General features: G+C 30.1%; 1 protein-coding gene across 37 annotated transcripts in view; it reads right to left on the bottom strand.

Moving 5' to 3' along the window:
• Positions 1–14,019, bottom strand: part of Rims2 (regulating synaptic membrane exocytosis 2) — a 575,440-nt gene that overhangs the window by 132,152 nt on the left and 429,269 nt on the right. For 15 of the 37 annotated variants that reach the window (XM_027948945.2, XM_027948927.2, XM_027948951.3 and 12 more), the window contains one exon: positions 2,938–3,038. The exons of the other annotated variants lie outside the window; for them this stretch is intronic. In XM_027948945.2, the coding sequence (XP_027804746.2) occupies positions 2,938–3,038 (101 nt within the window). The remainder of the gene's footprint in view (positions 1–2,937; positions 3,039–14,019) is intronic. 37 annotated transcript variants of the gene reach the window in all.

The raw sequence follows: 14,019 nt of genomic DNA on the forward strand, positions 1-14,019 counted from the left end.
ATAAATATAAGATTCTTCAAATTAATTCTCATGTATAAATAAGAACACATTATTTGACTTTAAATTATTGAGGATTATATTAATTTATCATTATATTAAACATAGAAGAGTAGTTGGCCTATAGTAAACTATAATTTATGCTTTTATTTTTAATAAATCATATTTCTTAACTACAAAGAGAAAACTGATCTTTTAGAAAAAATAATAATTGATGCCTAAAATACAACTGATGAATTACATTCAAGTTGGGATAAAGAATACAACAGGTAGAAAAAGTATATGAACTACACAGTTAAAACCAAATTTGAGTTGAATTTCTCAGAGAAAATCCCTAAGAAATTATCCACTGATTAACTTGAAATCTGTCCGCATATGCCTTTTGCTACTCTTATTAAAACTACATAAAACTGTCTTATAAGGATAGTACCTTAATAGGTTTTGTTCTCTGCATGTTTTCATGGAGAGTAACTAAAATTTTTCTTTTAAACTTAGTAAGAATTATTTACAACTATCCATACAGAAGTACTGAGAATTTTAGAGAAGTAGTGGAAGTTAGAATGTGAACTGTAGTTTTTTAAAAACCTAGGCTAGCATTCAATTAGATTCCATACAAAGCATTGTAATCACTTTATTGAAACTTCAGGAATATAGCTAATAAGTATATAGCATATGCTCATATGTTGAGGCTTTAGATATCATCCCAGTTATTTCAAATTAGCAATAAATAATACTTTCCATGACCTAGCTATGTGAACTTGGGAAGGTTATTTATTTTAGTAACCTGCACCAGGAACCTATTGGGGAGACATCTTTATCCCTGTGCTACTCTATAACAGTACTTTTATCTGTTAAATGATTTTTTTTCAGAAATAAGACTTTATATTTTAAAACACAGAGCTCTACAGTGGACTCCGTAATTGATATTTTAAATCAAAATAAGGAAGTAAAGAATGGATATACAAGCTAAGCACCCTTCAACAAAAATAGAGGGATGATGTTAAAAATTTTAATCTGAGAAACTGTTAGTATAGAAACTAATAATAATTTAATCTATCTACCTATCTATCTATGCCCTTTACTAAAGAGGAATCCTCTATAATTCCTTTTTCTACCTATAAAGAACATCAACCTAGGGATGATAGGGAGATAGGTCACCCAGCAAGACAATTCGACATCAGGAAATAATTTGTAGGAATACAAAATAGCATTTTGTTTTGGACCCTTTAAAAAAATTGTACTTTCATGACTTGATTATATTTTAGAATAAGCTGACTACGTAATTCCAGCAATAGAAAACAGAATGATAGGATTTGTTAGAACCTGTAAGAAGCTTTATGAAAATGTCAAATGATTTATTCTCTAAATTGATCTTTTTTTTTTTTTTTTTTTGTACCATGGATCAAACTCAGGGGCACTCGGCCATTGAGCCACATCCCCAGTCCTATTTTTTGTATTTTAATTTAAAGACAGTGTCTCACTGAGTTGCTTAGCACCTCACTCTTGCTAAGGCTGGCTTTGAACTTGATATCCTCCTGCCTCCGTCTCCGGAGCCTCTAGGATTACAGGCCTGAGCCACCATGCCTGGCTAAATTTGTCTCCATTTTTTGATAACAGTACTCATGTCTGGCTTCGAGCTAAAACTGTAATTAAGAAATTCAACTCCAATTATCTAAAAGTGAATTTCACAATCTGTTCAGGTTAGATAACTATCTTTGAAGCTTTAGTTTATATCAGAATCTCCCAATAGGGAACCCAACCAGAGAATTTTGATTCCACAGGTCTGGAGAGAGCCCAGAGAACTGCTTCCAAAACATGCAGGTGATGAGGATGCTACTGCTCCGAAACTAAAAACCACTACTTTACAGAATACATAAGAAATTATATTTCTTAGTATAATTAGTCCTTTGCTAATACATAGAATTTTATTCCCAACTTAACAATGGTTGGTGTCAAAAGTTATGCAATTTTGAGGACTTAAACATTCATTTATCCATAAATTGGAGTGGAATCCAAATTTATTTCAGGGGAAAAATATTCTCATCTATGCTTATAGTATTTCTTTGGTTGATAGCCATGTAATAAAATTCTGTCAAGAATCATTGTTATTGCTTCTAATGAAATTGTTTTTAATTGTATGAGCAATATAAATCATATTGCTGATAATTTCCTTTCTGCATTTGCTGGTGTTAGGAAGCTCAAGGTCAAAACACATGCCTCACAAGACACAGGTGTATAATAGCTCACACTATTTTGTCCACAAACTTCACTTCGGAATTTAATGTTTTGTCCTGACTTTATTTTCTCTTGATATATCGTCTTCTGCTTTCACACTATTATTTAGAGTATCATGTGTAATACAGTATACATGATACTCATGATATACAATCCTGTCATGAACCAAAAACAATTTGAAAACAAAGGACATGAAGAGAAAGAGCAATGAAGTAAGTCTTTATTTTCTTCTTTGCTAGACTTCATACCTCAACTTATTCCCCAAAAAAGTAGTTCAAAATATTCTTACTAAAAGATCTTTTCAATTACTAATAATACTTCAATAGTATATAATTTGTTTCAGTAACTCAATAGTAAGCCAGATTTAACTAAAATCTATAAAGAAAAAAATCTGTAAGAAATCAAAGAAGATAATAATTCTTCCTAAACATTTTTGAGGGGTTTCAGATTTTATAAAATGAAAAAGTCTGTTTATTGTTCAGATCTTTAATGTCCTATACTATATACTAATCTTTTTTAATAAGGCAAAGTCTATCCCTAAGAGCTAATATACAAACACAAAAATTTTAACACTTAATAATATCATGGGGCCACTGCATTTTATGTTTGTGTCTGACTAATCTGTATTCAGTAGTATGAAAGAATCTAATGGCTTCATATGATTAATTGATTATTTTACAACTTTTAAAAAGAAAAATGTCTTGCCTTTGAATGGTAATCTTGTTCCAGTCTGGAATCTGATCCGGCTACCTGTTTGTATTTGTTAATTTTCATTTGGCGATTTCTCTCCTCTATATCCATAGCACCTATCGAGTAGAAAAAAACCCATAAAATTAATGTTTAGTTCTTTTTATCTGACTCCTACTTATAGGATGCATAAAAGAAGAAATGATAGACTAATATATTACTTTCACCCAAAGTAGTATATACAAATTAAATGTCATTATTTTTGAAATTTATTCAAAGTTTGAAATTTGGTAAATAAAAGTATGATTTTGAAATATGGAAAAATAATTTTAATCTAGATAAAATGTAAACGGATTTAAGGCAAAGACAGCAAATCTTCCAAAATAGATAGAAAACATTTTCTGGTACATCTACATACAGGAAAATATATTAGATAACAAACATATTTGATAACAATAACAGTATAAGAACTTTTAATTCATCAAGATTTATTCAGTGATGACAAAATTTTCAGTAAGCCAAACTGGGTTCAAATACAAGTTTAGGAACTATTATCATAAAATTTAGGCCATATATTTAAGCAGGTTACTCCAGCACATACAGGTAGATCCATTTATAAAGAAGTTTTTAATTAGAATTTTCTAGAACTAGAATCCAGAAAGAGGCCCTTGGAATACTACTCCTGTGAACATAAGATGGCCAGTAAAGGCACAAAGTATTACTGAAATCAATTTAAAAAAAATAGGTGCAAGGAGATGAAAATGGAAAGGGTGAACCTATCATTAAATAATATCCATGGCCTGTGTAACTTGTTCTACCTCAAAACCAATCAATTATAGATATCAAAGGGTCTTTGAAAACTTTGGTTGGAATATGAGCTAAATTCAGTTAGCAAATAGCAAATATGAAAAATCTTAATAGTATATTTATAAATTTTATTAAGAGATTTTATAGGAAAATTCAATTTCTCATAAATACATATAATGGGAGAACAAAAATCTCAATTATATACTATACATTTATGTAGTAGAAAAAATAAGCTTAATAGGTTTAAAAGATTAGCCATAATAAAATGTCATTGTGTAAATTCACAAACACTGTGTATTCAGGTAAAAATGTACCTTCTACCAGATGTATATACCCCCTTATTTTAAAGCCGCAATAAAGTTATTCAGGCAAAAGTGTATCTATTAAAAAATGAATATTTTAATACTTACGTGATTTAAAAAATAGCAACAAATAAAAATGTAATTGAAAATATTCTAGCATCATTAGAAGTTACAGTATCCTCTTCTGAACCAATATTTTAAATTTTTAATATTTTAATTTTTAAATATTACTCCCTTCCCTGCAAAAATGTTGCTGTATATTAGATAATTCTTGCTAGTTACAAATAGTAAGTAAAAACTGATTAATTGAAATAATATAAAAAGAAAATGTCTTGAAATAAGTAAGAAAATCTTGGATAACCATTTGTATAGAGTTCACATAATATGACTTCTAAATATGCCAGTAAATTTGACTCAACTATTTAATAAGTAGTTAATAAACTATTAATAGCCATATTTTAATAACAATTTGATTGTCAAATTTTAAAACAGAATATTAATATCATAATATTAATCATAAAACCAGGTGAGTGCCTCCATGGTATGAATGTGAAATACAGTCAAGTATACCTATCTATTAGTCTATAAAACTACAATTGTGGAATTGTTTGTACCTCAAGAGATATCTTCATAAATATATTTATTTTCTCCAATGACAAGAGAATAAAAAATATACTAGTTTAGCATCGAAAAATGTATGTATACAAAAAAGTATTAGCTAAACTGAGTGGGAGGTCCCCAAAACAACTTTCATTTTGCTATTACTGTAGAAAAACAAAGTGTCAAATATGAATAGTACTGGTTGATAAGGAAATTTAAACACATACATATATAGTATATAGTTATACACACAGACAAACATATACATGTTATGACAATTGGACCACTTTCTGGATGGCAACCTCCTACAGCAGCTCCATTAAGCTCTTTCTGATTACTAGATAATACACTTCCAGTGGCTGGCAAACTTTTTCTGCAAAGAGTTCAATGGCAAATTCTGTAGACTTTCTGGAATTATTCAACCAGTTACTCTGCAACAATTCTGCTACTGTAGCATGCAAGTAGCTATAAACAGTGCATAAACAAATGAGTGAGCCTGTAGACAATGTACAAACAATAAAACCAAATTTACAGAACAAGCATGGTGCAGGATTTGGACTTTTACACAATGACTTAATGTTGCTTGCAAACCTGCCTTTCTCCATAGTAATGGTTTTTAAATTAGGTAGAATAAGACTTATTTAACATCATTTATATTTAAAAGAACACTAGGAGATATGAGAATATTAATCTACATTTGCTATGTAAGCAAAGATGCAAATCAAGTGATATAACCATGTGAATATATCGATTAAACTCCAATTTGAAATAGATCTCTCATCTCCAGATCCAATTATCATTTATTGATGGTCCCCAAACAGAAAAATTGCTGAATATAGCCTTAACTAATGAAATCTCAATGAGCCATTTTACTCAATAAACTTCAGTAAATATGCTTTTAATATATAGCTTTAAATTACTTTAGGAGAATATCCATTGGGCAAATAATAACCAAACAAGCCTCTTGAAAATTGTTTGGCTCATATGAAGTCTTCTATTCCTTTTCTATTATTTATAACCCATTTCTGTTAAGAAAAAGTCCACAAAGAAAAACATTCTTAAGAGGAAGATCTCCTATGATACAGGAATCCATCTTAGAGAATTCTTCACTAGCAAGTGCATTTTTCTATGCTGGTCCTTTGCTCTACCTATGGAAAATAGTACAGAAATAGTATTTTGGTTTCATTCAGTTTTTTTTTTTTCCTCACTGAAATGAAAAACAACTTAAAAGGAATCAATGCAAATAGAAGGGCTGTTTACTCATTGAGAAATGGACCACATAATTACTAAACTTTCTTTCAATTATTATCCTATGCCTACTCTATAAAAGGAAAATAAGTGATGAAGTGGAAGATTTTTGTTCTCTTTCTGAGTCACAGTACAAATTTGCATATCCTGCAATAAAAAATAATTACTTGACCACAGAACACTTATTAAATGTCCTCCCCACCTTTTATCTATTAATTTCTTTCTCAAGTAGTCTCAGAATTTTCTAAGACATTTTGGGAAATGATGGTTATAGGTTTAGAAGGCAAATTTATTTAGGCATCTCTAAGGTTCATGTTCTTCTGTGTGATAAACAATGCTTAAGACAGCTTAGTGGTTTGATTCAGTTTTGAAAATTAGTCATTATATGTTTGAAAGCAAATAAAATATTAAATCACCTTCACATTGTATTAAATGTGATTAAGAAGGTAATGTGACAATCAGATTTCTTGGACAAATACCTTTGAAACAGAAGTTTGTATATTTGTGTCTATCCAAGAGATAATCCGTTAATGTATTAAAGTAATATTCATGTTATCTAAAAATCTTATAAGTATAAATTATTATCTAAGTAAACTAAGAAAATATTTTCCTGTTTCATAAATACCAAATTTCACTTAAATTATGCTGAAAACAGCTCTGCATTATATATATATATATATATATATATATATATACACACACACACACACACACACACAAATCCTCTTGAATTCCATTAGTTTTAGTATTTCTACAAGATAAACTGCATTTTATCAAAACTTATATTATTGGCTTTATTATAATGCATTTAAATTATTCATGGCCTTTTTTCTACTTTAAAAAATTTAAGCCACAGAACAAAAAGGTGCTAAATTTGAATGTTCTAGAATTTATAAATATCTCAAATTACTTGTTTTTCTCAAACTTAAAGCTCTTTATCCATTTTCAGGAACATGCTGATCCTAATTTAATGTGTTCCTTAAAATCAAAGCCTATATTCTGGAAGTTATTTATTTTGATACAAGCCATTTAAGAGGATTACTTTGTGTCTTGGACTATGACTCAACAGTAGAGTGCTTGGGTTTAATCCCCAGCACCCCACACACACATACACACACATACAGGTTTACTTGTTCTTAAATCAATAAACTAAGTCTATGGTTATTTTGAACTTAAAAAAATATTTAATATATCCAGCAAGTTAAAGTCATATTGATGCAAAAAAAAAGTTAACATATACATGGACTTCTAATTCAAAGACCTAGCTGAACATGTCCAAATTAGGTAGCATCAAGCCAGTGAATGTGTAAGAGTCAGCATTTGCATGTACAATACAAAGATCATCAGCATACCTTCTGTGATTTCTATAGTACACTGCAAAGAGTAATAGTTTTGATTTTGCTCTTCCACACACACACGCACACACACACACACACACACACACACACACACACACACACACAATGCTCTTGTGGTCCCAGAGTAACTTCATCCTCTAAACTACTTTGAACAAAGTACACAGGTTTGGCAGTGCTGTGATTCACAATGAAGTTGAATACTGTAATACATAAGACTGCTAATTCAGTCATCTTGTGAAATTTAAACAAATACTCTCATCTTGGAATTTTAAGAGGGGAAACTATTAAGCCTAGTACCAAAACTCAAGAAAGAACCTCAAATTTTGTGAAAAATAAAAATTTAGAAACCTATCATTATAGACTAGTGGAATTCCAAGACTTTCTTATTTAAATTCAGAAACTGCACTGGGTACTATTCCAAATTCCACTAATTTAATGGTTTTCTTCCATCATTAATTACATATTTGTCCTCAAGTTAAAATAAAAAGTACTTCCTTTAACTGAAATAAAAACTCTAAGTGCCAATCAGTTTCCTGAGGACCTCTGATGCAAACAATCACATCTGTAACTCTTTTGATTATTATGTCTTACAAACCAAGATCTATCTTGACATGATTTGGATATAGAAAACAAATTTATATTGTTCATATTTGTAATAAAATAACATCAAGAACTTATGAAATAATCATTAAACATTTGTATTTTATAACTGAATTTATTCTAAATCAAATCCTTTTTAAAGTGCATATTAAATATTTTCCAGTTAAGAATTAAAGATATTTGTGCCAATTTGAGGCTTTATTTAAGAGTGAAAGAGTCCCAATCTCAAACTATTTCCTATTGAAGCTAACCAAATAATTTATAACAAAATAGACAAAATATAGAATTAATTAGTTTGTTTTCATAAAATACATGTAACGATAAAATAAATATACTCTGAATACTAAATCAAAATATTACTTGAGACTTTATTCTAATTGAAGCTCAACAAGTATATTACTTACATAGAAGAGACATATTTCAAAATTAACTATTCCCCACCAAACCACTGAAGAAAGGAAAAAAATACTTTTGATAGCTATCCTAAAAAATTCCATTTTACAAACATTTTTCCTAATAAAAGTGAAAAGAAGAGAGATACAAATAACACATATTAAATGATCAAAGCTAAAAGAGTCAAATTATGTACTTTCCAAATGCTACATTGATCATTTAGATATGAACCAAAAAAAATGCAATGAAGAAAAGGCAGCTATTTGCATACAATTACAAAACAGAAAGCATGACTGTATTAAATTTCAAGGTTCAGTGGAACATACTTTAAAAGTAATAATGATTTTGTTCAATAGTCAGAGAAATAAGTATGGAAATTATTAAATTCAAATGACTCATGAGAAAGAGTATGTAATATTTTATATCATATTTTTATTTTAAAAGGCAGTGCAATTCAGGAAGAAAAAATGGCTTGATTTTATCGAATGTTTAAGTATATGTTCAAGATATATTAACTGTAAAAAATTTTTTTCAGAATGGTAACAGCTGTTAAAAAAGTAAAACCTATTTATGTGAAAAATTTCAAAGTCTCTGCTGTACAACAGCACTGTTACTTAAAGATACAACACATTTGTATGTATATTAAAAGGATTTAAAGGGGTCATATTTTAGAGCCTGAAATTCCACTTTCCACGATTTTCCCCAAAGAAATAAGTCAGTGTGCAAAGATGTAAATGCATTTATCCCACCATTATTGGGTAATTGTGAAATCCTGGGAAAAAACATCCTAATTGTGCAAGGATAGGTGATTAGATATCTGCATTATGATACATCTGCAGAATATTATGCATTCATGAAAAGTGCTGAGGGTGGTGTATTAATAATTAATAATCTATAAATATATACAAAATTAAAGATATTGTAAATTATAAGTATAAAAAAATTAAGTGGAAAATGTGGAACTATAGTTTATAAACCATAACTATAAAACTATACATATTCATGAAATACATGCCCATGACCTAGACAAAAGAGAAAGGGAGTAAAAATATTTGAAGGTTTACATATTGAAATGTTAGCAGCTATCACTATACATTTGAAGTAAGTATAAGTGCTATTTGGTTTCTATTTGTTAAACAAAATTTATGCAAAGAAGTTCATATTATCTCCACCGCTTTTTTTCCCCCTTTTTGTACCAGGGAATGAACCTAGGGATGCTTAACCACTGAAACACATCCGCAGCCCTATTTATTTTTTATTTTGAGACAGGTTCTCACCACGTTAGCTAGGGCCTTGCTAAGTTACTGAGGCTGGCTTGAACTTTTAATCCTCATGCCTCAGCCTCCCAAGTCACTGGAATTACAGGCATATGCCACCATACCTGGCTCATCTTATCCATTTTGAAAATGATGTTTGCATTATGATCTGATAAAAATGTTTTGAAAGTCAAAGTAAAAGGCTTTTTAAAATACCCATGTGCAATTATTCATTACTCAGTTTAATAGAATGACATAATTTTATTTGTTAAAGGAAGCATTTAGATATATTGATTGAAAGTATACATAACAAGAAATACTTCCAACTGAACAAAATAGACTTTTCCAACTTATGAATATCAATACAAAAATTAATGTTGTATGTTTTTAAAGTTTCCACATTAGTATTTTCCAATATAGGATGAGAAATTATGTAACAATATTTTTTAAAGGTATTCGAAAATCATCTGTCCACAATCACTTGCCTATAATGAATTTTCAGATATTCTTTTTTGGTGGTGCTGGGAATTGAACCCAGGGCTTTGTGCATGCAAGGCAAGCACTCTACCAACTGAGCTTTATCCCAAAGCCTCAGAAATGGTTATATTGAAACTTCACATATCATATACTAGAACATCATTTAAATGAGTACCACTTTTTGCTAGATAAATCTATAACTAAACGTAGATATAATATAAGGAATAATAAAAACTGAAATGTATTAAATTCAGAAAAACACGAAATAAATAGTTCATAAGACTTACACATTACGTGAAAATTATTTCAGTATTAGTACCAGGGCAAGCAGAGGTATTTAATTATGAATAGCAAGAAAAACATAAAACTGTGCAGATAACATAAGTTTTAAGAAATACTTATTTGCAAATCAATCAATTTTTAGAATTTTTCTATTGAGATCACTAGAAACTGACACATTTCAAATGAAAGAATATCATGTTGATTGTTTATAATGTGTTTGCTTATAAAATAATCTTTACTTTGCCTCCAAGAATTCAAGAAATTTGAAATTCATAGGTGCTAAGTGACAAATGGAATTAGATGAAAAATAAGTGCTCTAGAAATTAACAAAATTGTTATATTATTTGAGGCTCATGGTTATGATCTCTGGTCTTTTCAATTTGGTTCTAAACCTTAACAATCTATTTTAGATATTAAGTTACTTGTTAATTCATGTACTTGTGTGATGTTTATCTTTTAATTCCTACCATATTCATTAAATAATACTTCAAGGGAGATGCTACAGACAAGTTTCATATTCCTTATAGTCAAAAAGAAACACACGTGAACTACTTTGGGACATAAGTATAACCTAGAAAACAGTGTAATATTGAAATCTAAATGCATTGAACAGACTAAACAAAATTGAATCATTTGGAAGATTAGATTTTAGCACCAGTTTAGATTTCAACATTAAAAATCAGCACACATTTGACCCATGGGAGAAAATCAGGGTTTGTACTTGGAATGTGCAGTGGACATAATGAAGATAATCACTAAAGAATTGATGGGGTTTGCAACTACCCAGGTTCTGATTAATGGGTATATTTATAATAGGTAGCATTAAATAAAATCTTAAAAACAGCACTGCTTTAAAACATAAGAGAGAAGATTTGGATTTGAATCTTAGCTTAATAAATCTTACACTACCTTTCTAGACATTAAATTCCTTATCTGTAAAATGAATAGGTTTGAACCAGATACACTTTATGATTACCTATGCTGTAAAACTCTCTGGTTGGTTGATTTTGAAGTTAAGTGATACCTGGCATTTGTTGTGTTATATTACCATGCCAATTTCCTTAATTGAGGTAAAGTGATCTAGAAATTCATAATGTGTTTGTCTTGGGATTGCATTCATTAAAATACTCTTAATAAAATGTGGTGTGTGTGTGTGTGTGTTGTGTGCATGTGTGTGTGTATGCCAATGTATTCTTTCATTCAAAATGGAATGAAGGCAGAAATTATATAAGGATACAAGGAGAGAAGGAAGAAGAAATAGAGAAAGTGTGAGCCAGAGCCTGGAAGACATAGAGACACAAATACATAGATTATATTGAAAAAAGTTCATTAAAGCAGGAACTTTAAAAGTTGATTAAAGCAATATTGTAGACAGTTATATTAGGTTAAAATACAACTGTTTTACTATATACATTTTTTGTTGTGATGCACAGTGACATATTTTGGAGCAAAAACTACTAAGTTTCTAATAACTATTTTAGCTTGTTAGTCACAATTCCTGTGTCTTTGACATAACAAAATGTATTTTAGAATGTAAACTAAATTTTAAAATGAAAGTTCTTCAAAGAAGGAATACAAAGTCATTAATAAAATTTCTTCTAAGAAAAAGATTAAATTTTTTTTTGGTGAAAGATGCAAATGAAAAAATTTTTATTTTTATTTTTTTTATTTTTTTTTTAGAATGTTATCTTTTTTTTTAATTTTTTATTGTGGGTTGTTCAAAACATTACAAATTTCTTGACATATCATATTCCACACTTTGATTCAAGTGGGTTATGAACTCCCACCTTCACCCCATACCCAGATTGCAGAATCACATCAGTTACACATCCATTTTTATTTATTTTTTGATGTGTATATGTTTTCATTTTATTAAGCAATGTGACATTTTGCTGAATCATGAAAAAGTAATTTTTACTTTGAGGGAAAATATTTTTTTTCTTTTTTTTTTATTGGTTGTTCAAAATATTATAAAGTTCTTGACATATCATATTTCATACATTAGATTCAAGTTGGTTATGAACTCCCAATTTTACCCCAAATACAGATTGCAGAATCACATCGGTTACACATCCACATTTTTACATAATGCCCTATTAGTAACTGTTGTATTCTGCTACCTTTCCTATCCTCTACCATCCCCCCTCCCTCCCCTCCCATCTTCTCTCTCTACCCCATCCACTGTAATTCATATCTCTCCTTGTTTATTTTCCCATTCCCCTCACAACCTCTTATATGTAATCTGCGTCTGATAGAAGAAAAAGTTGGCTCCGATCTACATATTGTGGGGTCGGGCTCCAAATTCCTTAATAGGACACCCATAGCACAAAAGTTGATAACAAAAATCAACAAATGGGACTTACTTAAACTGAAAAGTTTTCTCTCAGCAAGAGAAACAATAAAAGAGGTAAATAGGGAGCCTACATCATGGGAACAAATTTTTACTCCTCACACTTCAGATAGAGCCCTAATATCCAGAGTATACAAAGAACTCAAAAAATTAAACAATAAGAAAACAAATAACCCAATCAACAAATGGGCCAAAGACCTGAACAGACACTTCTCAGAGGAGGACATACAATCAATCAACAAGTACATGATAAAATGCTCACCATCTCTAGCAGTCAGAGAAATGCAAATCAAAACCACCCTAAGATACCATCTCACTCCAGTAAGATTGGCAGCCATTATGAAGTCAAACAACAACAAGTGCTGGAGAGGATGTGGGGAAAAGGGTACTCTTGTACATTGCTGGTGGGACTGCAAACTGGTGCGGCCAATCTGGAAAGCAGTATGGAGATTCCTGGGAAAGCTGGGAATGGAACCACCATTTGACCCAGCTATTGCCCTTCTTGGACTTTTCCCTGAAGACCTTAAAAGAGCGTACTACAGGGATACTGCTACATCGATGTTCATAGCAGCACAATTCACAATTGCTAGACTGTGGAACCAACCCAGATGCCCTTCAATAGATGAATGGATAAAAAAAATGTGGCATTTATACACCACGGAGTATTACGCAGCACTAAAAAACGACAAAATCATAGAATTTGCAGGGAAATGGATGGCACTAGAGCAGATTATGCTTAATGAAGCTAGCCAATCCCTAAAAAACAAATACCAAATGTCTTCTTTGATATAATGAGAGCAACTAAGAACAGAGCAGGGAGGAAGAGCAGGAAGAAAAGATTAACATTAAACAGATACATGAGGTGGGATGGAAAGGGAGAGAAAAGGGAAATTGCATGGTAATGGAGGGAGACCCTCATTGTTATACAAAATTACATATGAAAAAATTTTTAAAAAGATACAAATGAGTCAGATTCATTAGGTTAAAAAACTATACACCATTTGTTATATGCTTTAGAATATTGTAACTTTCAGTGATGATGGTTAAATATCTACATTAAGGGAGTTATAATTCACAAAGTAGCAAAAATTATTACCCTGTGCAAGTGCTACCCACATCTTGTTATGTTTTGATATGAATTAACAATGATACATTATTTGTCATCTGGGTCCAAATTAACATAATCATAAGATATATTTCAATTACATTCATTATTATACATATTACAAGACTATGAAGAAGGTTTGAAAAGAGCATAATAGACATTTAAATGCATTTTTATTTATACATTTTCATTTAGAAGTAGAATCAAAGTATACTTAGAATTGACAATGTTAATTTAAAAATTATGTAAAACTGAAAATATCCACATCATGTAAAAAATGAAATAAGACCTATGATGAAGATTATAAAACTGGGAAATTAAA

This window comes from Marmota flaviventris, chromosome 15 (assembly GCF_047511675.1).
Source record: "Marmota flaviventris isolate mMarFla1 chromosome 15, mMarFla1.hap1, whole genome shotgun sequence".
NCBI lineage: Eukaryota > Metazoa > Chordata > Mammalia > Rodentia > Sciuridae > Marmota > Marmota flaviventris.